The sequence below is a fragment of the Drosophila miranda genome, chromosome 2 (assembly GCF_003369915.1).
Source record: "Drosophila miranda strain MSH22 chromosome 2, D.miranda_PacBio2.1, whole genome shotgun sequence".
In the NCBI taxonomy this organism is placed as follows: Eukaryota; Metazoa; Arthropoda; class Insecta; order Diptera; family Drosophilidae; genus Drosophila; species Drosophila miranda.
This window is the reverse complement of record NC_046675.1, coordinates 17,069,513-17,097,093: the sequence shown is the minus strand read 5'-3', so window position 1 is coordinate 17,097,093 and position 27,581 is coordinate 17,069,513. Positions and strand designations below refer to the sequence as shown.

General features: G+C 46.1%; 2 protein-coding genes across 4 annotated transcripts in view; one reads left to right on the top strand and one right to left on the bottom strand.

The window, feature by feature from the left end:
* LOC108155215 (rho GTPase-activating protein 7) overlaps positions 1-27,581 on the top strand; it is a 92,870-nt gene that overhangs the window by 15,494 nt on the left and 49,795 nt on the right. For all 3 annotated transcript variants that reach the window (XM_033389984.1, XM_033389985.1, XM_017285898.2), the window contains one exon: positions 14,914-14,974. The gene's annotated coding sequence lies outside the window, so the exon portion shown is untranslated. The remainder of the gene's footprint in view (positions 1-14,913; positions 14,975-27,581) is intronic.
* On the bottom strand, positions 2,133-2,806 carry LOC108155219. Its single transcript, XM_017285903.2, has 2 exons — positions 2,695-2,806; positions 2,133-2,637 (listed from the first exon to the last, which is right to left on the bottom strand). Exons 1-2 carry the CDS (start codon positions 2,744-2,746, stop codon positions 2,222-2,224), a joined length of 468 nt encoding a protein of 155 aa, XP_017141392.1. The 5' UTR covers positions 2,747-2,806; the 3' UTR covers positions 2,133-2,221.

Sequence of the window (27,581 nt, the reverse complement as noted above, 5' to 3'; positions counted from 1 at the left end):
ACCACATTGTTGTTGTTTCTGTTTCTGTTTCGGTTGTTGTTGAACCATTGTTGCTGCTGCCTGCCATGCTGCCTGCCTGCCTGCCTGCCTGCCTGCTTTCTGTGGCTGTTGCCTGTTGTCTGTAGCCGCATTATCGTCGATCATTTTGTTTGCAATGAGTTTTTGTGGTTGCCGGAGCACACGAAATGAATGTACACACAGAAACACACACACACACACACACAGCTGTTAAGGAATTGTCGAACGAAACGACGAACATGGTGGTAATTTCCACAAACGGGAACGGGAACCCTATCCCCGATACTGTCAGCCTGCTGCCTGCTGCTGCTGCTGCTGGTAGAGGGGTCACAGTTTTAATTGCTTCAATTTCCATTTATTTTTATTTCCACTCTCTAGGCTACCCTCTCCTTGAGCGCGCCACTTGAGCCTAGTTCAATCCTCGCCCTGTCGTGTGGCTGCTGCCGATACCTGCATATATTACCCAATGAGAGATTGTGTTCCAGGGGTGGTGCTGATAGATGGCTGGAGACACACCCACATCCGGGCAGAAGAAGCTATCGCCTAACCCTCCTCAGTCCTCAGTCCTCAGTCCACAGCTCTACTTCCAGTTTGCACCCACTTTGAATGGGTTTCCCATTTCGTGAATGTTTTCCCATGGGCAGAGCGTCGGCACACTTTCACTACTTAAAACACTAAAATAACTTATATTTAGTAATTTCAGCTGCGCTTAATTTACATTTAAATATAATTTTCCTCGAATCGAGCGACAGTTTCTAATCTCTTTCCGCTGGCCGCTTCGAAGCGCAGTATTCAATGGATTTTTGAGTATTTTTCCCCCTCCGTTTTTTTAATCGCTAAACTGTCTCATAAACCCGGCATTTTATTTGACAAGCGCGCGCTTCGGCATACGAAAGTAGCAGCCAGCCAGTAGGCAGCAGCCAGCAATCGAATTTCTTTTTGATAGAAAACGCACTCTGCGTATACGCAACTTCAAGCAGTCACTCACTCGCGTGGCACATTAGTGGCACATTATGAGCCATTTTCCCAATCCAATAACTCAAAATTATGTTGTGCTTTGGCTGACAGCTATCGCCGCTCGTGTATTATTGATTCAATTTCGAATTTGATTATCGGCGGCAGCGGCAGCAGCTAAGCCGAAAATCCATTCAATCCCAATCCCAAACCCAGTCCAATTCGGTCAGTCTTTCAGATGGTAATACCCATTTTGACTGCCATTGTTTCTTCTTATTTATGATTGTAATTATTATAATTTGTTAGGCATATTACGAAACACACACTTTTACGTAAGCTTTCTAAATGGAGTTGGTTCAAGGATGAAGTGGACCTTAAGTTTAATTCAACTTCAAACAGGAAGCCAGCAACAAAATTATATATATGGAGTAGGTCTCGTCTCGGCTTAGAGCCCCCGCCTTTAAGCCAATTTGGGCTGCCACCGCGGCGGCGGATATGGACTCAGCCATAACTCATGTGGCGGCGCAAATAATTTGATATCAAAGAGCGTCGTCTCTCGGGCGATCGCATAAATTTATGCAGCCTCCACGGAGCAAAGCAAGGGAAAGGAACGGCAAGGAAAGGTGTTAGAACCTTTTAGTTTTTGTGGCTTGTTTTCGTGTTAAGAATTTATGGCTGTTTAAACAGACAGATAAAGTTGGGGTGTCATTAGTGATTTATGGTGGGATTGGGCCAGTGTGATTGGGTTTCTAAGCCTCTCTTTCTCTCTAAGCCCCAAAGTTCAGCTTCGGTTTGACATTGAATGGAAAGAGCCGAAGCGCCGCTGGAAATGGGTTGTCTTTGTGTCTGTGTGCCTCTGGGGGCCCGGCGTGTGAATTCTGTTTCCGTTGCAACTTTCAAAGTAAGAAGAGACGCCGCAAATTAAGTCAAGGTTGCTGCTGCATTGTATTACTCATAAACTGAACTGAACTTTGTGTTGGAGTGTTGGATTACGCTTTGCGAACTGTGCCACAGAGAGTGTCCGTCCGCAAAATGTGGGCGAATGGAATTCCATCGCATAGGGTTTCAAGGCACTCGATGACGTGCGTTTCACCGGGAGGAAATACCATACCAAAGCAGCTGATAACAAAACTTTCCACAGAAAAAGCGAACATATGGAATTCCATGAATGAATGCAAGTAATCGGTGCTTTTATTAGCGATAAGATAACCAAACTTTCATCGAAAACAAATTTTCCACTATACCCCCATTAGTCCCCCCTTCTGAAGGTGGGGCCCACAAAATTAGTCGACGTTCTACTAGGTCCCACAAAGAAATCCCTTTCGGTTTGCTGCAGCTCAAAATCTGGGCCCACACAGGCACTGTCTCCTCTGGGGCAAGTATCTACCACGCCGTACTCGGCGTTGTGCCTTAATATTCTCTTCCAGGTCGTGGCAATCTCAATTGCCTGATCATATGATTTCATTTCAAAGAGCAGCCCATATGTGGGTATCTCAATGGCCTGAACAACCTCGAAATTCAGATGATCCAGCTCCATTTTCTCCAGCAAAACCCGAACACTCCCGACAGGGTCTGTGTCATCAGTCTGGATGCCACTCTTCCTTCTGTACAGCAAACGGGGACTCAACTGTACTCTAACACTGGCTGGCAGATCAGCAAATTGAGCTGCAGAAAAGGGGGACTTAGGTGGGGTTTCGAATGGTCTTTGGGCTAAAAACTTACACAGTGAGGAGGCAAGCAGCAGAAGTGTGGCCAGTGCCTGAATTAAACGCATCTTGCGGTTTGTTAAGCTTCTTAAGTGCCAGATGGTTGGGAGGCTACTAAAGCGACGACGAAGCTTCGGATTCCTGATAAGCAAAGCTTGAAAGAGAGCGTCTTATCAGCGCTGTGGCTGACCCTGGGTGACCTGTCATTCAATCTGTTGCTGACTACACAGCCATTTTATAAGAGCAGATCTTTTTTTACACTTTGCAGAGCACGATCAGAAGAAATACCAGAGTTTTATTGCCATGGGAGACATTTGATATAAGAAAACTCAAAAAAGTAGTGAAGGGAATTGTTGGGATGCATTGTTTTAAGGAATTATTAGATAGGAATACCCATCGTATGTACACTGAGAGAGAGAAGGCATGGTAAAAAGAAAGACACCCATATTCCAATTAAATATTCTGTTTTCAACTTATAGTGAAATTAAATAGAATTCACTTTGATTTAAAAATAAATGTATTAAAAAAATGTATTTGAATACATATAAAACACTTTAAAATAAGTGTAGTCCACTCTCTTATGTATATTCGATTCTCAGGGCTCGATCTCTCTGGGTATTTCGACTTTGAATGCATTTAGAAGTAGGTGTCTAGAGTTTCCCCTGTGACTGTTTCTCATTGAAAAATATATGAATATTTGTTCATTTTTCCAGTTGAAATTAGTGTTTTTGTTAGTGCACTTTTTTCAGGCAACTCGTTAATGTTAACAACAGCGAAAACAACTGGTAGTGGACTTGCCCAAAAACAAAAACTAAAAAACTGGTCGAAAAAATGGAAAATAATTTTTTATTTTTTGCCCATTTCAAGATGCCGCTGGTGTTGCTGCCGCTGTTGTTGTATTGTTTAAACAAACTTAGAAGCTTCCAGCTGTGCGCGTTGATTGCCATACGACACGATGCGTTTTCAAATACAAAAACAACAACAACAAAAACGGGCACAAAGCGAGGGAAAAGCTGCTCCGAGATTGCGCATTCGCCGTGTATGCATTCTGGGGGCATGCCGTTGTTGTTGTTTTGCTTTGTTGTTTTCTTCGAACAAAAATAGCAAATGTTGTAAACATTTTTCGAGGTACGCAATCACCGGACCGCTCCGACCCATCGAGCCGTACATAAAACACAATTCATTACAATTCATTTTTGGTTGTCGTTGTTGTTGTTGTTGTGGTTGCTGTTTCATTACAGATTCGAGGCGTTTTTCCACGTTGCTTTTTTAAGGTGAATTTCATAGTCTATTTCATGAATTTCTCTATGTCTAAGGCATAGGCATGCGTGCGCCTGCCTTGGGTGCGCGCACGTCAATCATACGCAGTGTTGTACAGAAGAAATCTATTTCAAAAGTGAGTTGGCAGATATTCCTCTGAGTGAGGATGAATGAAAAGTTAAATTGATAATGGAAACGTGCTGGGAAATATACCAGCAAATAAACAAAATATTTATTGCTTCAGATTCCGTCCTTTCCTTCCGGTTTGCAATGCCTTCGGGCATTAAATGTTCATTGGCACCGATTGCGGATTGCGGAATACTGTTTACTGCCGTTTGAACCTTGAACCCTGAAGGGGCAATCATTCACACCACGCGACAAATGAGCCGAGATTGATAAGCCACCAGCAGCCTCATATCTATCTCCAGCGAGAGCTTATCGCCCGCTCGCGCTCCCGCTTCGTCTTCGGCTTCGGCTGCCTCTTTAATTAGCCATTTTTATCGGACCTGTGTGCCATTTGACTCCGCCAAGCTTGTCGCCTGTCAATTTGGCTAAAAATAAATGATTACTGCTTCTAGTATTCGTATACTCGCACAATATGATATCATGCCGCTTCGCTTCGCTTCGTTTTTGCCAATTAAAAACGAAAACTTGAAAGTGACTGAGTCTTACGTATGGCTGTGACTAGCACCGGAGACTGCGACTGAGACAGCTTTTTCGTAAATTATGACTGGCGATAATCACACAACGTGGCAGCGGCAGCCGCACCAGCCGCAGCAGCAGCAACACCAGCTTTTTTGTCCAGAACTGTTTTGCCCAGCCTCAGGTTTGGTCTAGTAATTAGCTCCGAGAGGGGGTGGGGGGGCAGACGTCGGCGCATGCGTAGCTCAAATTTCAAAAACTACTCGTACATGCACTTTGCACAGATACAAAGGCCATCGTCCGGTCGTCTCTGGCTCTCTGCCTCTCTGGGTGTGAAAAGAGATTTATGTGCTAGGCCGGCACACATCTCTGCTCTGCGATTGCTGGCAGCAGCAGCGTTGGTTATCAATGCGTTGGCCCACAGCAGCACCACCAGCCCCAACCCCCCCTGCTCCACCAGCCAAAGCAGCAGCCATTCACCCGAACCGATTCCAGTTTTCCAGTTGTGGCGGCTGGGCTGTTGGAGACTGTGGCATCTGTGAGACATTTCATTGTGCGCCTGGGCCTGGGCCTGTGCCTGCTTTATTTATGGTCTGCTCAGCTTTTTATAACTCTTCGATTTATATTGATTTGTAATGCACATAAAAACGATCCACAAGCAGCGATTTTATATGCCATGCGGTTGACCTTGTCTGTGGCCAGGATCGGCCAGAGATCGGATGCTCAGATAATGCCACGTAAATTATCATAGTTACAAAATGCTGAAGGTCGCATACTGCAGCCCCCAGAGGGAGCTGCTCTCAGCTGTGTGTGCCCCATCTGGCGAGGCGGTGGCTCCAATTACATCGCGCCGTGCAGTGCAACAAGTGTCCGCAACATGTCAGCGGCAACTCCCATTGTCCGTCCAGTCCGCCTGCCTGCCTGCTTGCCTGTCTGCCTGCCTGCCTGCCAGGTGACATAACAGGCAAGCAGATTTTTCGCTGGTTCCCACCTACATCTGGGTCTGGTCTGCCATGGATATGCCAAAAAAGAAAAAGAAAGAAAGAAAAAAGAAACACTTGTGCATGCAAATATTTTACGAATTTGCTGGCAGAATTTGTTAGAAAACTGCAACAGCAGACAGCACAACAGATAAAAAGGCAAAACAAGAAAAACATGCTGCAAAAAAACAAAAAAAAGCTATACGCTCGTACTCGTACGATATGGCCAACAAAAGACCTGCGCACATGACAATGTGTAAATTTATGGCAACTCGTGCGGCTATGGCTATGGCTATGGCCTGTGGCTCTGTGGCTCTGTGCACTCGAATTGCATAAGCTCCCGAGAGCCAGAGAGCTCCACCGCCAAGCGCTTTATGCACCACCGCAAATAACATAATATTTGTATTTGTTTTATTAATTAAGCCCGGGTTGGGGCAGCAATATTTGTGTATCCGATGAATAGTATTTCCATCACAATAATATTTGGCAATGCATTTGCAATCGTCAATACCCTTAAAGATCAGTCATCAGTCATTCACTCATTCAGACAAACGCGGAAGTTGATCGACAGGCGATTTATTGACTGTTTTCCTTGATGTCGATCAAAGTCTTTAAGCGAAGCAAATCTTCTGTGGAAATATCACAGATAAAAGACTGATAGAGGGACTGATATCTTCTTCAGAATTGAGACACAGATAAAAGACAGAAGCTCACACCACACACCTGTAAGCAGATCAGATTTGGTTTCTCAATCAAATGAAATTCCAATTAAAATTCCTCCACGTCCCCAGCATGTGTGGGGGCGTGGAGGCGTGTGTCTGTGTGTTTGTCTTAGAAATGGGGCACAGTTAGTTAATAGCGGGGCATTTCGGGGCAGGTCTTACATACGTACATATCCGTAGATGTAGCTGTGTGTAGATGCCATGACCAAGCACTTTGCGGCGGTTTTCCATTGAAAAATCAAGGCAAAATCCCCACCGATCCGCTGCCTGATTAAAGAGGCTTTCACCGCATATGGGTCACAGCGACGTCACCTTTCGCCAGCCAGCCCCAGATTGGGGATGTGGATGGGGCATGGGGCATGGGGCATGGGGCATGGCGATATAGGGCATTTCACTCCACTCCATTCTGTTCTGCTGCTCTAATGAAGGTCCAAAGTCAAGCTGTGTTTTCTTCTGTAGGTGTAGGTGTTTGACCCTGCCTGTTTATTTATGTAAATTTGTTGTCGGCTTTTTCGACCAAAAGCAAATTCTTCCACAATTAGTTGGGGCTTTTTTCTTTACTGTCTCTCCTCTAATTCTTCTTCCTCTCCGTCTGGCTCAATCAATTTAAATACATTAATCAATTTCCATGCCAAGTTTTGTGTTTTGTGTGTGTTTCTGCTTTGAACATTTCTTTTTTGTGCTCCGATCGTGGCGCGAAAAAAGACGAGCCAAGCAACAACAATTTAATTATAACAGCAAACAGCGACAAAAAAACACATCGGATCGGGTATATCTGAAATTGATATCGTGACTTTGTGTAATTTGTAATTTACGATGAGATCACATCCTCCAACAATGAATGTATCTCAGGCCCGAACGTCTATCGTTGGTTGCATTTTGCTGTTTTGTCCCCATGAGGCAGCATCATCCGTACTGTAGCTGGAGATGGGGCTGGTGCTGCATCTGCAGCTGGAGCTGGAGCGAGTGGTGTTCTCTGTGCAGCAGCACTTTTTGGCTTGTGCCTCCCCACAGATGGATGTCTGGATGTGACTGGCAGGCAGCGTCCTGGCATCGTCCAGAAGTCAAATTTGCATTCGCAGCGCAAAAGCCATTGGCATTGGCAATGGCTGAGGCTGGGGCTGGGGTGGAGGCTCAAGCTTGGAATAAATTAGATTTGGCATTCAGAGTCAAAGCCAGCAGCAGCAGCAGCAGCACTCAAATGAATTCTCAATTCAAAGCAAAATCAAAAGCAAAAACAAAAGGCTACGGAAATGTAAATCAAATGCCTCCAAACCAGAGAGCGGAGACCGGAGACCGGAGACCAGTGACCAGAGACCATCCATCGACTAGAGAATCGAATTGACAATCAAACAAATTATGTTGGCTGGTCCAAGCTGTTCCAAGCTGTTCCAATCAGAGTAGAGTTTTTATGTCAGCCTCGTCGGATGTCATTATGCAGCGAACCGACATTTCAAGAGCTCTTTTACGATCGTAGGAAACCTTGGATCTAATGATCTAATGCCTGACCCATTTCCGCTTCTGTCCGCTTCTGTTCTTTCTGCTAAAGTCCTTGACCTTTTCGCCTATTATGGTAGCTGGAAGTTTCGTTTGTAGCTGCCGCTCCGGCCCCACAAAAATGATGATATTTTCCTATGATTTTCATTTGAGCGGCGGTCGCTCCGCCTTTGAGGTCTTTAGCTTTTATGTTCGGGTTTTTTGAACCCATCAAAACTTGGAATATTACAAAACGCTGGCTTGCGCGTTGTCTCATATTTTTCCTCTATCTTGTGTGTTTTTTCTTGTTTTCCGAGTGACAGCAAAGCCGTTTAATTAGCTGCAAAGCAAAGCCCACGCTCCAGAGCTCCAGAGATTCTCGATCATGTCGCAATCTTCAACTGGCAGCAAGACAGGGCGATATGCTTTATAGCTGATTGCTGGCCATGGACCATGTGACAGATTTAAAAGTGTCAGCAGCATATTTAATGCCTACACTTGGACTCTGCGGAGTCCAGAGCCTGGAACTAAGACTCCATCCAGCCTTCTCCTGCCCCTGAGCCTGTACCTGTGCCTCAACCTACGTTCCTGGCTATTGATTTGTCACTGGCTGGCAGCGGCCTGGCAGCCTCCTTAAACCGTTCTGACAGTCTCCAAAGCTGCCTTACATGTGCACCCAGGCGTGTGGGCAATGCCTGACAGCTGCCGGGCCAGCCAGCCCCCAGGCAGTCTCCTTGTCAGTCCAGAATGCCGCATAATTCTCAAAACTGTAGAGCGTAGGTCGCTAATCAGATTGCCTGCGATGTCGAAGATACAAAGATACTCTCCAGCAGAAGATACTCTCTGATTGAAACTAGTCCCTGGATTTGGCTTTGGCTTTGCCAGATGATGCCAGTCAATCGACAAATAAAACTTTGGGTGGCATATAAAATTCGTCATAAAATTCAATTGAATCGAGAATCGAGACCCTCTCGGGGGCGCTCTCAGACTCGCTTTTCATATGTGCCGCGGGGCAACCATTGCATAATGCCATACACACACACACAAGAGAGTTAATTTCAGTAAAGGCAAACAAACGCAAACGCAATGCGCCTCTGTCTTAGTCGCAGTCGCAGTCCCAGACTTTGCTGTGTGGTCCAGAGCCCAGACCCCAGACTCGAGACCCGAGACCAAGCCCCAGTCTGGCTTCGGGCCATGGCGTTGTCGGCGGCTTGGCTTTTGCGTGCATTTGGACTTACAACAGAAAGAAAATTACCGCCGCCAATTTAATAGTCACACTTGTGCTTGTGGCAGAGGCAGGGGCAGACCAAAGCAGATTCAAAGGCTGGAAATTGTGGCACAACAAAGCTGAAATTACGTGAAGTGAAGGCTTCCAGCATTCGGCATCGGCACAACACGCAATGTGCCCCTGCCGCCTGTGAGGGCATTAAATGCTTCTTAGAAATGTAAAGATACGAACGTTTTTGTTTCTCTATTTGTCTCGGTATCCGGGGAGTATCTTTCGGATGCTGCGCGATGGTGGGTGGAGGAGGATCACAGTTTTACATCTGCATCCAGTGCATACATAGGGGATTCCTGCATTGTTTCATTATGTTTTGGTTCTTGAGAAAATGTGCAGCCTCATCGTAATGATGTTGGTAAATACTTGTACTCGTAGAAACCAACAACACTCAATGAAGGTTCTCTGCCTTGGTAAAAGGTTTTGGGGCAGGCGTTAATGGCTTTTTGATTGTTTATAGTCTCAAGGTTGTCCCACGGGTCGTCGTATGTATATTAGGGGGCTTCTGTCAAAGGTTAGGGGTTAAGGCTTAGGCCAGGAATGAGCCATGATATCAGCAGCTGTAGACAGCCCCTGCTGCCTGCTCACTGCTCACTGCTCCCTGCTCAGCGATTATATGTAATTGAGACTGTTTGCTTCTTTTTGGGCATTTCCTTAAAAGACCCGACCGACCAAATTATATTTTCAACAGCGATCGATCAAAATGCATTTCGAACCGAACAAATACAGATGCAGCATTCGAACCGTTATTAATGCAGAGTATCGGATGTCAACTGCGGCATTCGCACAGACAGACAAATCATGGAGCGGGCAACGAGGGGGATCGGATCGGATCCGACTGACAGACAGACAGACAGACAGTCCCGTCCCCGGTTTAGACAAACAAACGAAAGAGCAGAAGGGGAGCGCCATATGTGCGTGTGTCTATAACGCTGCCTGCCGTCTGCCGTCTGCTGTCTGGTGTTCCACCCATCTGCAGGGGCTGCTGGCAGGAGGGGGAAAACGCAAACATAAAACTACCGTTTGATCGATCGTTTTGATTAAAAATGCAACACATTTCTATATGATCTGTCACAGACATCGGAGGAATCGGAATCGGCTCGCAAGCCGCAAAAGTTGTCGTGGTCTTCGTCGCTGCACTGCGGTCTGTCCCGGACGAAGAGCAGGAGGTGGAGGGAGGGGTGAGGAGTGGGCAGGGCGGGCGGACGAGTGAGAGACAAGCGAAATGTTTGTTAAAGTGAAATTAACGTCGCCATCTAACTGGCTACCAATCAACAATGCCAGCTCTCTGTGTGCCACAAGACTCTGCGAACTGAACTGAGCCACCGATACAGCACCACGCATGCGCCACAGCGATCATCATCTTGTCTCTGTCTCTGTCTCTGGCTGTGGCTGTGCCTCTGTTTTGTGGCAGACAGGCAGCAGCCTTTCAGTGGCATGCAGTTGTCGCCAGTCGCACATTTTCCGCGTGGTTTCAGCTCTGCCACGAGGAGAAGAAAAAGCACAAACCCAAAAGGAAACCCAAGAAAAGCGAAGAAAACTAAAATAAATAGGGGAGAAATTTGTTGTTAAATTTTTTGTGGGAATATCTTCAGAAGTAAGCGGCATGAGGGTTGTAGATGCTTTCCTTTTTGAGTGGCAAACAGCTGGTCGAAATCTTGATAGCCTCAGGAAGGGTATAGCAGACCCAGCCCAGCCTATGCCGTTCCCCGTGCGTTTTGGGTTTCCGAATGAATGAAATTCGATCGTTTTATTAACTGTACATTTTGCATGATTTACTGCCATAATACACCCCTATCCCATCTCATCCCATCCCATCCCATTCCCCTTTTCAATATTTTTTGACAATTTTCCACTGGATTTTCTTGTCGTTTGCTGTCCATTAACCTTCATTAGGCTTAGAGAGGCTATTAACACCCCTCTTTCCGGAGCACTACTCCTCCTCCGCACTCCCCAATCCCCACTCTGCCCCTCGCAGTGGCGGCTGTCATTGCGTTTGTCCATTTATGGTATGGCCTGCATTGACAATTTCTATCATCGATTGCACACGAATTAAAGTTTATTTATTTGCCTCTCTTAATGAACTGTGTGAAACAGTTTTCGATTGCCGGACAGACACCAGCAACAGCAACAGCACACAACCACCCACCCAACAACCGCACCACCATCGAATGCTTTGACTGCTTCGAATGCATTCGACAAAAGCTGCCACGCAACTTGTCCGAGTATCGGTTTTTGGTTTTTGGTCTTTTGCTTTTTGGCCAGGCCAAGGCGCACATTTTTGTGTGTGCAGCGCAAATTGTTATTGCACAATTTTTCGTTGGTTTTTTTTGTTAAATTTTCGGGGGGATTGCAATGCAGTGCAGTGCAGGCGACAGCTGAGTGGAGTGGACAAAAAAGACAAGCAAAATGCGCCTAATTGTCGCTCTTTCAGTTGTCGCACATAACACTTTGTTTTTGCTAATTTCCTAACGCTTATGTGTGCTGTGGTGTTTCCGAAAAGTGAATTTTTAACCAGTTTTTGCGCTGCGGGACAATAGCTCGAGGAGAGCTAAAGACAACCAGAGTGGAGCTCTGACAACTGAGGCTCAGCTGCGGCGATATAGAGGCTGCTAAGAGCTAAAGAAGCTCCAAATTCTGCGGAAGATCAAGACTGAGGTCGATCTTTTATAGTTAGAGGCAAGCAAAAGGTAGAACTCGGCTTATCTGCAATGCTAAAAACCAGTAGGTTTTCAGATCTTCAGGGCTTAAACAGCTGGGAATACGGCTACGGCTCTGAGAGGTGGCACGTGACTGCTGTTCCTTTATGGGCAAACGGGATGATCATCATTATCATCGTCATAAAGTGAGTCACTTTTGACACAGTTGCAGCTACAGTTTGTTGCCCTTTGTTTTTGGCTAACGCGAATCATCTTTAGCGCCTGAATCCCCCCTCGTACCCTCCTCTTGCGTTCTTGCAGTGACACCACAACCGTTATAATTGCATGGCCATTATCAAACTAAGGCATCTCTTTGAGCCAGAAACAGAGTCAGAGAAGGAGTCTAGAGCTGGAGCCAGAGCCAGAGCCACACAATTGCAAATTGCAATTGGCCTAAGCAATTACCAAACAGGGGGAAGAAATGAGAGCAGCACAACACAGTCTAAAACATGTTTTGCAGAGCGTTTGTTAGATCAGAGAACCATCAGAGCCGTGGACCAGCTGGATGATTATGCAATTTACAAAGATCTCTGGGCTGGCAGTTGCAGCGTCTGGGATCGCACCGCTTCGGAGAGCACAGCACAGAAATTGTTATTGCATTTAAATCATTTTTAATACCCAAATTTAAAAGCGAAATAATCATAAATAACTGGGTTAATTTGTAACGCTGCCATGCGTACGATGCGTAATGATCCATTCAGCCCATTCCCCCGATTATCAACGGCGGGGCCTATGAACCTTCGCGTTCTTTGGCTCTATTTTTAGAGCAGAGCCGAGTGGAGTTTTCTCTCTTGATAAATATGCAAATGAAACTGAAATTCAATTAACGCTGTCATATCAAAGAGAGGGAACCAGATAGAACCTACCAGATATGTGTGCCTTGGATCGTATATGGATCGTAGTCTCTGCTCTAGTCGGAGCAAGAGGGGGCTGGCTGTCAAGTTCAAAGTTATAAATGTGCCACAGAGCGTGCGGAGTTTATTTAATTTCGATTCGGATTCGGTTTGGAGTTCGAGATTCGTGGCCAGCATACGAGAAATCGGTTTAAAAATCTTTTATTTTTGGTTTGTGATGGAGATTTGTATTTCCTGCCCTGCATTTGAAAGTCAGAGAACGATTCTGTCATTGACTGGCACTGGCACTGGAACTGACACTGGGCCCGGGGATCAATTACCTTTCGAAACCAATTTGCATTTGAAATGCATAACGAAATCGTGTGCACACAATATTTTGGCAGTCGCCTGCTGGGACTGCTGGCTCTGCTGGCACTGCTGGGACTGTGGTGGCTGTTCATTGTTTTGCCAAGCTGATTGGCAGGCTTTCAAATTTTTGTATCAACTTGGGAAAATGGAAAATGCAGGTGTCGGTGGCTCCCACACAGACAGACAGTCAGTCAGTCATGTAGTCATGCAGTCTGCCATTCAGGCTGTTGGTCGTCTTATCTCCCTTTTGGCAGTTGCTCATTATTGTTGCCGGTTGCTAGCTGTTGCAAGCTTTTGCCTGTTGGCGGCTAAAGGTGTGTCAGTAGTTGCAACTGCCGTTTGCTTCTGAGGCAACTCCAATCCGATCCGATCCACTCCACTCCAATCCACTCGGAGATCACGTGGCTCTGATCAATAAGCTCTAGGCACGCAAGCACTCCACTTCAGACGAGCTCTGGGGGCTCTGGGGCTCTGGGCTGTGGGTTGTGGGTCCGAGTGGAGTTCATCTTTTGGCTTTGGCCAAAACAGAAAATATGGGTTAATGCGGCCCACAAGGAGTCTTGTCTTATATTTTCATTGTTGATTGAGGAGTCTGCTGCTGCGCTGGCCATTTCTTTACTCTTACTTTTGATTAGGCCATGAGTCTGCATTTATTTGCGGATTAATTCTTGAAAAGTAAATCTTCCGATGATTTGTCAACTATTCGAGTGGCTGTGGCTGTGGCTGGCCCCCAATTTGGGTTATCACAACACTCTCTCGAATGGCTTTCATTTTCAGAGGCGGCGCGACCTAAACATATTGTGTAACATTTTTCTCCCAGACATCTCGGGCATTGTTTTTATTGGATTCTTGCATGCAACACTTGCAACCATTGCAGCAAATTAACAGCCAGAGATGTCTGTCCAGGCTTCCAGGGCAATGCATTGTAAATTATGACGGCCTGTCCATAATTAATCAAAGCACTAGGGCCGCCGTCTGCTGCGGCAATTGCCGGCCTGCCATTTAGTCTCAATTAACACACGCAAATTAGCCAAAGCTGACAGACAGGAGGGGTGCCGGGGTGCCGGGGTGCCGGGGTGCCGGGGTGCGAGATATGCCAGGCATTTGAAAGTAAAAACTACTCCATTCCGCACCTACCGGAATTCGCTATACATTTAGTACACTACACAATACCCCGATGCATTGTCTAGTGGCTGCTGCTGCTGGTGGCTGCTGCTTGGCCTTTTGTGTCGCTCAACCAGTTTAGAAATTCTACTGGTTTTGAGTGACGGCCATGGCGAAACCTGATGTGCCACATCAGGCGATTTGTATTCCAAATGACGTCTGGTTCCGTTGGCTGCTTCCAGGCCCGGAGCAGAGCATTCTCCGAGCACAATGTCAGCTGATTGAATTGCAAAAACAAGAAAGGAAGGATAGATAGATAGACATCGGCGATCCAACATACCCCGAAGAGCAACGGGTATGCTAAGGAAAACATTGTCGAAAAGAAAAATTGTGCAAGCTGTTCTGCAAGTTATATGAGACATTTTGCAATCATCCATCCCATCGGGGAGGGAGGGGCGGATGTCATCTTTGGAGCTGTCCTGGCCTTGTACTTCCTGAACGTTGGGGTTCTCCGGCGGATCATCACCCGCTAATTTATGCCGCATTGCATTATCGATTTGAGGTTGTTTTCGAAGCAAACGAAACTGGTCGGGGATCTGTTCATATACGAGTATACTACCTGCTTTAAGCAGGGGCTTTGCTCAACACAAAATTTATGCATTTAGTCAACACATTTATCATGCAAAAGATACAACCCGACTCGAAATTAGCATTTGGCGTAGTGCGTGCCAATACTTTTAGTGTGACAACAAAACAGCTAATCCCCAAAGCACAGTCCATCGCATCCCATGCCATCCTATCCCATCCATTGACTAGTTGACAAATAAACTAAGCGACCTTTTTGTTTTTGTTTTTGGCTTTCTCTTTGCAGTCGTCGTCGCTGCCAGGTTTTTGGAGTCGGACATTTTTGCATGAAAATTGCAACCAAAAAGGTATGTAGACGATTTCTTAATTAACTCAATGAAAGCAGACAAAGGGGGATTGGGTTGGGTTGGGCTGAGGATGGCCAATATCTGAACAAATATGCCAATTAAGTTAATAAATATTTGCCATCTGCTGATGTCAGTCGCCGCGAACGAACGAACGCTTTTGACACCCAAACAGCAATAAAGATTTCCAAAAATGCTTTTACATTTTACAAATGGCAGAAGAGAAGAGCGCACCGCTCTGGCTCGAACAGGCTCTGCTCTGGCTCCACGGGTTGGATCGGATCGGATCGGATCGGCGCGGCGCTCAGAAATCATTTATGTTAATCAACACATGTTTTTCGAAGTCATTGGCCAGGCCAGAGATCTGGGAATTTTTCGTTTTTGTCTGCCTATATACCCTTGCAGGGGGTATTATGAAGTTTGAGGATATGTCTGCAGTGTAAAGAAAGAAGTAGATCAGATAGGATATAAAATAATTAATATGTACTCACGAATGTCAGAGAAGAACAGCCGCTGCTCGTATTACTTCGTATTTCGATTGCAGTGCAGTCGCAATAGTCTTATCTCTTGACCTTTGCTCCTCTCACGCAATAGATGCTCTCGCAATTGCTTCATTCTGTTGCTCTCTAAGGGCAGTGCCATTCCAGCAACAACTATAAGCTTTACTCATCGGAGTCGACTTTCGTTTTTAATCCGGACCGACATATGCAATACCTAAATTAAATGGAGCTGATGGATCATTAAGGGTATCTCAAGACTCGACTCTGAATCTAGTTTTTGAAGATCTTTTCTATATATTAAAATGCCCAAAAATCCAAAACAAAATAAACATATACAGAAAACGTGTTTTCCCCTCAAAGTGTCGCGCCGCCTTCCTCCCTCTCTCTCTCCGCCCATCTGTGTATCGCACAGAAAAAAAATTCAAATTCAAATTCAAATTGTGCCCCGTTGAAATTTGCGCTAATGTTGCCATTTGTGTTGTTGCTGCTGCCGCTGGGCCCGTCTGAAGCTTCTCGTGTGTGCTGCTGGGGCTGTGCTGTTGTCTCGAAGGTGTACGCTGTACACACACCATCGAAGTTATTTTTGGTATGCCCCACTGCGACGACTCCACAGACACAAGTACATATATGGCCGCCCCATGCCGAACAAGATTGCTGCTGCTCCGCGCACTGGAACCCCCACCCCAACACGATGCGGGTTTTCTTTTCTAATTCTTATGCAAATATGCAGTGCCTGCGACGGGACGGGACGGGAGGGGACGGGACGAGTCGGGGCATGTCATGTAGCTTCTGTTGCTCTCCAACTGTTTGCATTTCAATAAGCGCACACGATTTATTTTTCGATGTTCAAATCGGAATTGCAAACGGTTCGATCCGAGATCCGCGACCCGAGTCGCACCGAGTCGATTCTCGTGAGGGGCTTTTATGACTCAAATTGTCAAGTATTTCGGCATCGGCATCGAATTCGCATTCATTTCTAACAACGACAACGAGAACGAGAAAACCACTTTTGGCAACCAAAAACCGTCAAGGGGTTGACAAAACTGATAACTAACACTTTTTAAACAGCCATAAATGACAGAGACTGGGGACACAGCGATAAAGACGAGAATTTCTTGAGTAGAACGGAAATCAGAGCAGGGCGACAGAGATAGAGAGAGAGAGAGAGAGAGAACACACAAAAGGTGTTCATAAACATAAAGAATACATTGCGAAAAATGACTCACAAAGCAAGTCATTCTGGGTCGGGTCTCGCGAAACCGCACTGGAAACCCGAAGTTGAATCGAAATTGGTTTGTCATGAGACTTCACTCGAATCGAGCCAGAGATGAGCCTCAGACGAACTCAGACACAACGTTAATCGGTCTCTTTGCCCTAGGTTTAATGGCCTTAATGTTCCTAAACTGCAGCTCAAAGTGGGTCCTGAAGTGTCGTTTCCCAGCCAGCCATAAAGCCAATCCAAACATGTCTCTCAGTCTCTGTGGATCCCATTCCGCCCTTTGGTTGATTTGCTTTAATCTTCTGATTTGTTTGGGCCAAGCCGCATAACCAATCCACATCCCAGCATGGCTTCCTTTTGCGTTAATTGTGTGCCCGCACAGACTGAAGGGCAATCTGCTTATGAGGCCGACATGCAGAACGAATCCAATGGACAGCATTATTTTATAGTCTCCCTTTATCCCGGGACGGGCACAACATAAACTCACACTTAAAATCAATAAACGTAAACTGGCCAACGCCTGGCCCGCCCAGTGCCCAGTGCCCAGTGCCAAATTGCATTCGACATGTGTAGGCCATAAAACTATAAAATAGCACAAACTTATGCCCCCACAATAACCATAAAGAAACGGACTAGCACTAGCGCTGGGCCCACCCCTAACTAAAAAAATGATCTGCCGAAAAAACCACAAAACAGCACAACGAAAGGAAAGATAATGCCGAGGCTGGGAAAGGGGAAGGGGCAGGATATATCCTCCTACTTCTTATAGAGTTGTTGGTACATGCGTAAACAAGTATTTTTATGGTCTCGACCGACCCCCGAAGGCATAAAAGGATGCCCGTGCCCGTTGGCTGTGGACCAGGACGGGGATACGGCCATAAAGCCACTTAATTGCCATTTTATTACTGAAGCTATTAGGCCACAGCTAGTCGAGTGTCTGTCTTTCATTAGAAGGAGCTCCGCTGCAGACTGCAGACTGCAGTTCCTTCTTGCGCTTCATTTTCGCATCATTGGAGCCCTACCATTGGAGCGCATATTGCACCACATTTGCATCCACAAACATATCCGCTGGGATCCAGTTGGGGATCACTGCGTTCTCTGTTCTCTTTCTGTGGCGCTGTGGCTTAGTGCTCCCTTCAGCGACTGCTTGGCAGCAGCAGTTCCATCCGGCTATATCTTTAATGAAATCTGCATGTTCTGCGCTTTAACAAGCATTTTGCTTGTCTACTCATGTCTCCTCCTCTCCTCTCCTCTCCACTCCACTCCACTCCTTCTCGGACTCTTTTTCTATTTCTCTGGCCTCCTATCTGTCTATCTGCATCTCTTTGGCCGTGTGCCATTGCAATCCTTTTGTTGGGTCTCTTGGGGGTTCCAGGCCCTGGATGTCGGATCCCCAACATAGTTGCACAAATCTTGTTAGCGCAAATATTAACTTGTAAATATGATGATGCCCCCATGGAAATTGTATGAATTGCTGATAAATATCATTACGTAGCAGTCTCCCTCTTCCTATTGTATCTGTATCTGTGTATCTGTGTATCTATATCTGTGTTTGTATTGCATTTCGCCTTGCAATTCTATTAAGATTTTTATCTTAAGTGCTTGTACAGCCCAAGTATTTGTTGTGAGTGGACCCGTACTCGAACTCGTATTCGTTTTCGTATTCGTAATTGTTTGGCAAATCAGTTGAGAGCTGAAGATCTGGAGATCTTTCGTCTCTCTCTGGCATTGCAATGATTGTTGTTATTGTTTGGGGCCTGATTACACAGTAGTAACTGACAATTTTCCATCGATTTTCGTAGTTTTCTGTTGCACTATTGGAGCCTTACCCATGGACTGTCAGTAATAGTTGCTGACGTCGCTTTGCTACTCCTTAATCATCATAATTCCAAGCAGACACAGCACGCTTTGGGCTCGTAAATAAACATCCAGAGGAACCCAAACCAACTTTCATGAATAGAACAGAACAGAGTCAGCCAACTCTCCACTGATGTAAGACAGAGAGACACAGAGAGAGAGAGAGAGAGAGAGAGAGATCATTCCATGCTGCCACCACAAAGACGTGACAAATACCCTAAACGAGCTACTTTAAAGCGTGGGAGCTGCATTCATTCTTATTCATTCGCTGGGAATGCAACAGCCCCAGATGGCGCCGTGTCTCTTCCTCTCTCTTCCTCTTCCCCTGGATAAAGTCTACTCATATTTCCACGAAACGTGCACATCAACTTCCTACTCTTCGTACTCCCCCACATGGGAGTATGGATGGATAGTATGGGTTACACCTAACCCCAACCGAAACCGAAACCCAAGCGCAAGCCCAAACCCATGGATGGACTAACTAATCAAAGCCTCTCCCTGGGGGTCTGGGTCTGCGGTTGGGTCTCCTCCTCCTCCTCATCCTCCTCCTCTTCCTCCATTTTCCGGTAGTAATTCCAAGCACTCAACGCAGCCAGCGGGCCAGCAGAGCGACACAGTTGGACATTCTTCTGCTGTCTGGCCTAGTGTCTGCTCCAGTTTTTCCCTCTCCATCCCCAAAAACAAAAAAAAAAACAAATTGGAAACTCTAGTCTATGCCGGGGACTCACGCTGCGTATGCGTATTATGTGTTCACCAGAGTTCAATAAACGATTAGAGGCAGTGCACGGTTCTAAGCGTTTGTCGTCGTATGCCGCACTGTGGCATGGGATATAGTCGGAGGTCCCAGTCCCAGTCCCAGTCCCGCGTTGCGTGTGTGCGTTCGCGTTTGCGTCTGCCAAAGTTATCGCCGCTTTTTACACTAAGACGAAGGCTAATATGTCATTTGGTCATTGATACGAGCGACGACGTTCGATCGGCCATGGCGAAGAGAAAAAGAGACAGAGACAGAGGAGTAGAGAGCGGAAGAAAGAGAGAGAGAGAGAGAGGGACACTGCTTGGTGCGGGGCGACCAAAGCAAAACGCTTACTGTCAGTGTGAGGCGCGTATAATTAATTGCTCCTATCAATATCGCTGTTTTTGTTGTTGTTGTTGTTGCTGTTGTTGCTGTTGCGTTGTTGCACGCATCCCCCCGGCTGGGGATCGGGGATCTGCCTCTCCATGTTGCTCCATGTGGCCCCCATGGCCGATCGTTGGCGGCATGTAGCAGCAGCAGCAGCTCATTGAGATAAGCCTGTCCGTTTATGCGATTTTTTGTTTGGATTTAGCATAAATCATTTGCCCCTTCCTCCCCCCACTGCTCCGCCAAATGTTATGTCAGCATCTTTTATAAGGCTAACACGAACTGCAATAAGCTGTGTTCTATGACGCCAGGAATCCCAAGAATTGCCACGTCTTTGAGAAGCACTGGAGTACTGGGAGCACTAGGAATCTGTAAGAATAGTGGAACGTCAACAAATAACTTCGACAGCGTTTTCCTCAGTGTAGAACTTACTATGAGGGCAGCCAGTGCTTATGGGGAAAAGCCCCCTCCATATCGAGTGCAATTTATTTATGCAGATCTGGTCTAGGAGGGAGAGAGACTGAGTCATCAAAGCGGATGTGTCCATAGGGCAGTAGGGGGGCAGGAGTCCATAAACAGCCAGCCAACGACTCTGTGTGGCTCTGTGAGTGCGTGTGGGTGTGGGTGAGTGGGGAAAACACCTTTAAGAGCAGAGCTGGCTGACTGAGGGATGACAACGCATCGTCGCTTCGATTCGATTGTGGATTGGTCGTGAGTCATGAGTCATGTCATGCTGCTGGTGGTAATAAAATACGGCCCGAAATGAATTGCAAGCAACTGTGCGGCAGCGAAAGTGTCTGGGGCATCCAGAATGAAGTCGGCGGCCGGCCCCGCAATAGACTTTATGGCTGTGGCAATGGCTTCAAGGAATCGGACAACAGCAGGACCGCACTTTTACTCCCATGAAACTAAACAGGCTACGAACAGAGGGGACCCAGGGGTCGCAGACGGCCGCAGGGAGAGGCAAGTGCAATATTTAAACTTAACACAAAGCCCGCAGCTAATTTATGCCTCACTCTTGCCCGTTCCCACTGTTGTTGCAACGACGGGGCTACTGTCTGTTGCATGCAAATGCAAAATGATTGATGTTGCCACGTTTTCCTTTTAGTTTTTTTGTTGCTCTTCGGGAAAACAACAACGAAATATTCTCTTTGTGCAAAATGTTGGCATTTTGAAGTGCGAGTAATTGCAGCTGCAATAGTTTTTCATGTTGCTGCTGCTGCTGCTGCTGCTGTTTTCTGGTCAAGTTGCTCGGCATTTTGGCAATGCAATGCAATGCCGGGGCTAAGCAGCCTGCAAACTCCTTTCACAAGACACAGCCAGAGAGAAAAATGGGTCTGCCAGGCCGGTGATGGCCACTTGAGTCTTTGAAAATTATAGACTGCTGCCTGCCTCGGCCTGGCCTGTCTCGTCTACATTTCACAGATGTCCAAAGAGCTTAAGAAACAACCTTAAATGCCAGGCGAGTGGCTGGAAAACAAAACAGACTGAAATGGCTCAAATGTTTGGGCGAAATGTCAAACAAATTTGGTAAGCCGGCATTTCAGTTCAGGGTTTCCGCACTTAAAAATGTATTATAAAATTCTTCACATAAAAGTTGAATACATATTTCTATGTAATTTTTTAAGCAAACTTTAGTGTAGAATCGATTGGAATCGGTTGGATTATAGAAACATAAAAAATAGATTTACTATTAAGCTGAAAGGGTATATGATTTTCGACCTTTTGGATGTCTGATTTCATTCATTTTGATTTCAATATTTGATTGGCAGTACCCTTGATAGTCACAAAGTCTGGTTTCAGATACATTAATCTCTAGACTTATGCAAAACATGTTGTACAGACCGAAAATACCTTGGGCCAAAGGGCCTTCATTTCAGAGCAGAGGCTAATTACGAGAGCCAGTTCCACACAGCACACACAGCATAAAACTCAGGTGTACGCTCAAATTCCAGTGTGTTTCCGTGTGTGTATCTCAAGCTCCGTGCATGTGTGTGTGTGTGTGAGTATCTGTGAGCACTCTCAGCTCTCAGGTAATTACAGGCCGAGCACATGCCACATTATTCTTTTGTGCAATGAGCACGACGCGACGCCGTTCCTGAACCCTGGCCCTGGTGGCCCCCCCGCGGCCGCCTAGCGGTTGTTGTTCCTGCTCAGACGCCAACGCCGCCAACGACGACGACGACGACGACGACACTTGTGCGCATGTGCAGCGGGGCTGGCTGCAAATACACACACACACACATGCACTGCGAGAAATACTATGTACGATACGCGATATGTTGCCTTATAAATGCTGAAAACTGCCGCTAGCGCAAAACAAGCCTCTCATAAACGTCAGTGAGGCCCGGCCGCCGCAAAAAAACCGGTTGAGTTATGAAAAATTATGATTGTCACCGGTCGGTCCATGCTCGGGGGTTCCAACTACAATAACATGGAAAACGGACAAGATTCTGAAGAGACCGAAGATGTGGATGCCCTCTAGCAGATCCTCAGAGGGGGTCCTGTAGGGTACAGGCAGAAGACAGATATTTCCTATGACAATACTGTAATCTGAATAGACAATATTCAGGGCTATAGCTTTGTATACAAGCTATTGAAGTTAACAGAAGTATCTGTGATGTATGAACATATACAAAAGTAGGTGTTGCCTGCCTTCAAAATCCCAATACTCTCTGAGTAAGGGTATAAATGTGTAACAATTTCAAGTTAAGCCTAAGCTTTGCTTGTCTCTGTTTTGGTGTTTTGCATTTACGCTAAAAGCCAACACCAAATAGACAACAATTACAATGCCAGCAAAAGCAAAAGCAACAGAGAGACAGATCGGGTACGGGTATGGAACGAGAGTACGAGAGTACGGGTACAAGTACAGGTACCCCCGTATCCATGTATAATTATTTGCCCACGTTTCGCATGTCTTGCTAGACTGACTGTCGTCGTTGTCAGCATCACCGGAGCAGCAGCAGCACCACCACCACCACCACCATATGTACATACCACAAAAAGCGGCAGCAACATCATCCAGTTCGTGTCTAGGTGTGTGTGTGGCATTTCTGCATTGGATTGGCAATGTATAAGGCAAGTCATAATTTTGCTGCCGGTTGGTGTGGTTTTTTTTTCTGTTTTGGAAGAGGGAGGGGTTGTGTTTGGTGGCAATGTGGCCAACATGTGTTGCAGGCCAACAGCTGTTGGCAACATGTTGCCAATGCCCCCTCCAACCCAGTTGGAGTCACAGCCACAGCGACAATTTGTATGCGGCATGCTGTTTGCTGCTAATTTAAATGATCATTGCTGGAATTGCATTTCTATTTGAATGCCTTGCCACTCTCCGCCCCAACACAACTCCAACCCCAACCCCCTATCTGTTGCTGCTGCAACCGAAGTCTGGGCAATTGCGCGTGCAACATTTCAATTGCCAACTGCCACAAAGGGAGACGTGGATGTGGCAATTCTTGTGGAGAAACCAGCTAAGCTCTCGAAACAGCAGCAGCATCAGCAGCAGCAGCAGCTGCTGCGTAAATTGTCATCCGCTGTCAGTGTCAGTTTTAATTAGTTTGTTTACAACAACAGCAGCATCAGAAGCAGCAGCCCCATCCCAAGCCCAGTCCCAAGACAAAGACGAAGACACGCCATGCTTGGGGTCCATTGGAGCCTCTCCAATCGTATCAATTTGGTTGGTCCGTCCTTTGCGTTTTTCTTCAATAACTTTAAATTGTTTTGTGGACTATAAAAATTTGTATGCACTCAGCGGTCAATAATGCACTGGGTTAATTACCAGTCGCCAGTCTTCATTCAGCACCCGATTAGACAAAGAACAAAGTCTTATCAGGGAACAAAAGGCTCCCACTTTGAGTGATTTCCCTCAACTGAACTCAACTCAGGCTGAACAGGCCAAGTTCCAGACAACCAAAAAAAAAAAAAACAACGCATTGGCGATTAAGAAGTCTTTGTTTCCACTCCAATCCACATTCTCAACGCATTCTAAAAATACGGAAAGACCTTTAGCAAAAACGCCCACAACAAACACGCCAGAGTTCCATTTCCAATAGCAAAAAAACCCTAATAAAACTTTATGGCCAGCAAATTGAATGCCGTTTTATGGCCAGACCTCTTTTGTTATTCCCGGGTATGGTTTTTTTTTTTGCATATTTTCTGTTGTTGTAGTATCAGCAAACAATAAATGTTAATTAACAACATTTATGTGCTGTGGCCTATTGACACTTGTCCCATAAATTTGTTGCTATTCGCAAACAAGAATTCGGTTTGTGTTTGTAATACGATTTCCAATCAAGAAGTGAACCAAAACGAGTACAAAAAAAAAAAAAAAACAGTTTACGCGAAATATAAATTAAACAAAGCCAAAAAAGTATGGAATTGATTTTTGCGGAATTTCGGGGACCTGTTTTTTCAGGATGATGTCAATGCTGAGGAATTGAAATGAATTTGCATCTTTTTGGGCTAACAAAGAACTCCACTCCACTTCTGTGTCTCTGTCTCTCTCTCCCTCTCTCTTTTGGTAAATTATGTAATTTATTTAAATTTAAGTGGACCCGAATGATCGTGCCTCTGAATGGTCCTTTGATTAAAACCAACACTGTCTGCAGAACAGAAGGGGGCTTCAATTTAGCAAAAGTTATGGCAAAGCCTGCACATCTGCAAGTGGGGCTTACGAGTGGCCCAATCTTGAGCTGATCAGAGCAAACACACAGCCCCCACGATTCGGGCACATTTCTCATTACAAATTGAGTCATTAAATTTATTTATACCCGCTGAAAGGCAGTGAGCCGCACATCTCCCAGCTCCCAGCTCCCATCTCCATTTCCAGAAGCAGCCTCCGCAAGGAGCACTTCCGCGTTACTGCAACTGCGACTTCCATTTCTGGGTCAAATGTTTTTTTAGTGGAGCCTGCTCTGCCCCATATGCATGCATACATGGCAATAGGGAAAGGGAGGAGAGGCCGTACGGGGTATGCGGTACGGGTTGGACCCCCTGAAAAGTATCATTTTTTATGTCTTTTCATTACGGTTTCATATATAATTCTTAATAAGAAAGTTGGTCCCGGCTGGTCCCGGTTCTTCCAGGCTTTGTCTCTTCGGGGTTCTCGCGAAACGAACATATATCGAAAAAAAGTGGAACATTAAGTTGTATATTTTAATAGGCCATGGCAAAAATAAATATGAAATTCCAGCGCACATTTTGTGGGTCAACCCCGAACGTGAACTCTTGATTTTACTCTGCCCAAAAAGACCAAAGACTTCCCCCATTCCAAAGCCAGCTCCAAAGCCAGCTCCAAAGCCAGCGCCAAAAAACAAAGCCAACACAAAGGCTCAAAAGTTAGGGTCTGGGCTAAGAGAGCCATAACCATTTGATTGGCGTGAAAACAACTCCAGTATCGGGCCATCAGGAGCCTGGCATCTCTATGATTTAGTGTGTTGGGGCCACTTGACAATAATTTACGCAAATAGCATAATTCGCTTTATGGGCGCAACATCATCATCATGATGATGATAATGATGATGATCGTGTGGATGGTTGGATGTCTGGATGGTGCTCCTGCAATGACTATAACTATGTAGTTTAAGAGGAGTGCTCGACGCGCTTTCAACGCCAACGCTGAAATTGAAACGAGCCCAGAGAGCCCCGAGCCCCGAGCCCCGAGCCCCGGACCCCGCGCCCCGGGCCGAGAGCCCAAAGACAGACCAAGACCCAGACCGAGACCAAGACCCAAGCGGCGTTATAGACTACGCCTAATGAGGCTTTTGTCTGTGGGCTGTTCTGTGCTCTCTGTCTCCCCATTTCCACATCTGGGGCTTCATGTGACTCACAATGATTTTCACTTGCTGGCTCTGTGATCTGCTGTGGATCTGCTGTGGATCTGCGTTGGTTATTTTAGCTGCGTGCCAATCGACTCTCGCATCTGGCAATGACAACAACTACAGCCAGTCGGTTGTAGACGGTGTCTGGAGTCTGATAATGCTTATAAAAAGTGCCGCTTACATGCACAAAAGCCATGCTACAAGATTGCATTCGCAGCTGCTGCTGCCTGGAGAGTCCAGCCAGCCTTCTCCTCGGGCCCGTTCCTATTCCCTGCTTTCTTTTAATTGCAATTGCAATCCCATTGCAAACTTACCATTCCACGCACATTCACCGATCAGCGCGATCAGTGCGATCACTCGATGGATGGGCATTGGGCTCACAGAAGATTGCCAATATAGCCTCACGCCATATCAAATGTCGAAATCTCGGCACCACACTGCACCGAGGTGGAACCACTTGGGAGTATCATCGGAGCGCGCACGCCTTAGAATTATTGGCGCTAGACATGCAAATCCATGCGGCACACTCAGAGGCTCGGCCACGGTCTACCATCGCTATCGATCCGCATACGAATCCCCCATTCTATCCGATCCGATCCGATCCGCTTCGATCCACTGGCCCGTGGCTGTGGCTGTGGCTGTGTCTGCGTCTGTGGCATTCTAACGAGTTTCGTAATCGTCTGCTCGGCATAAATCATAATGGCTTTATTTATGCCGCGACAGTTGTTACAATTCTATCAGCAGACTGTTGCGCTTTTGCCCAAAAAACAAACAAATTGGGGGCCTGGGATCGAGAGCGTCCCCAATTTGGCCAGGCATGCCAAATGGTTTTCCTATCGAATATTTATTGTAAATTGTTTTCCGTTTTGTTTTTGGGGGCAGCATCAGCATCAGCAGCAATGTCTAAACAATTGTGAGCTTCAATGGGCTCAGCAGCTGTGTTTGTGCAAGAGTGTGTTCGTTTTTTCTCTTTCTGTGAGTGATTCGAGAGCAGAATGAGTTATATTAAAGTTTTGGGAGAGTCAAACCACTCGAGCTCATTAGCGGAACACTCAGCAGTAAAAATAGAGATTTATCAGCCGTACAACAAACACCTTATGGAAGGAACACCTTGGAAGATTGAGATTTCCAAAAATCTCATTAAAGAACCAAACATTTGTCGCTGTCAAAAGAAGTAAAAAAGCATAATTTCCCGAGCATATGGAAAAATCTCCAGGCTTATATTTACGCTTGGCACCTCATTATGACGACCCAAAAGCCACTCGGCGTAACCACAGATACAGATATACAAATACAGATGTACAGATGCAGATACTCGTACTAGACATACATGGCGACAAGCCCTCAGCCAGCCATTCCCCCAAATAATTTAGAGAACAATTAAGGGGCGGCTCTTGCGGTGCGGTGCCTCTTGCGGTACTCATTAGTAAACAAAATACAGCGCACGGAGCCGAGATGGGTGCATTCACCTGCATGCGCCTACAAATTGCTGCAGCGTCAGAGAGATGCATAGATACTCGTACTTTTGGGGGGCACACTCGGCGTCGGTTGGGGGGAAGGGGATGGGGATATGGCCAAGAGTCAACTGGGTCAACTGGCAGATTAGCGCTTCATCAGTTTCAATCGATCGGATCGCCGCCAATCACCGACTGATTGATTGCGGCCAATTATGGTCGTGTACAGCTGTATGTTTCTGTCTCTGTCCGTCTCTCTATCCGTCGGATGATTATATAATAAATTTCCATGTGACTTTGATCAGTGTTCAAAGAGCGGTCTGCTTTCTGCTCTCCTCCTCGCTGTGTAAACAAAAGTGTAACAAGTTTTATGCATATCGATTTGGATATTTGAATTCGAATTTGATTTTGATATTGATGTGCACTGAGCATTGCCCATGTTGTTTATTTTGTTGTAAACATCCGGACATGCAACAAATTGTTGCATATTGTGCAGGAAGCCATCGTGCATCGTGCAGCCAGGCCTGTGCCTGTGCCTGTGCCTGTGCCTCTGCCTGTCCCGCCATAGGGCGTACATATATTTTCGGGATTTTTGGGGTTTTTCTTTTTCTGTTGTAGAGAGATTGCATTTTTCCAGTTTATTT

Bases quoted from the DNA above. Each gene is read 5' to 3' on its own strand.
- LOC108155219 (XM_017285903.2), bottom strand. From the start codon at position 2,746: ATGCGTTTAATTCAGGCACTGGCCACACTTCTGCTGCTTGCCTCCTCA. The intron at 2,638-2,694 runs GTAAGTTTTTAG...CCTTTTCTGCAG, and splicing joins GCTGCTTGCCTCCTCACTGT to CTCAATTTGCTGATCTGCCA.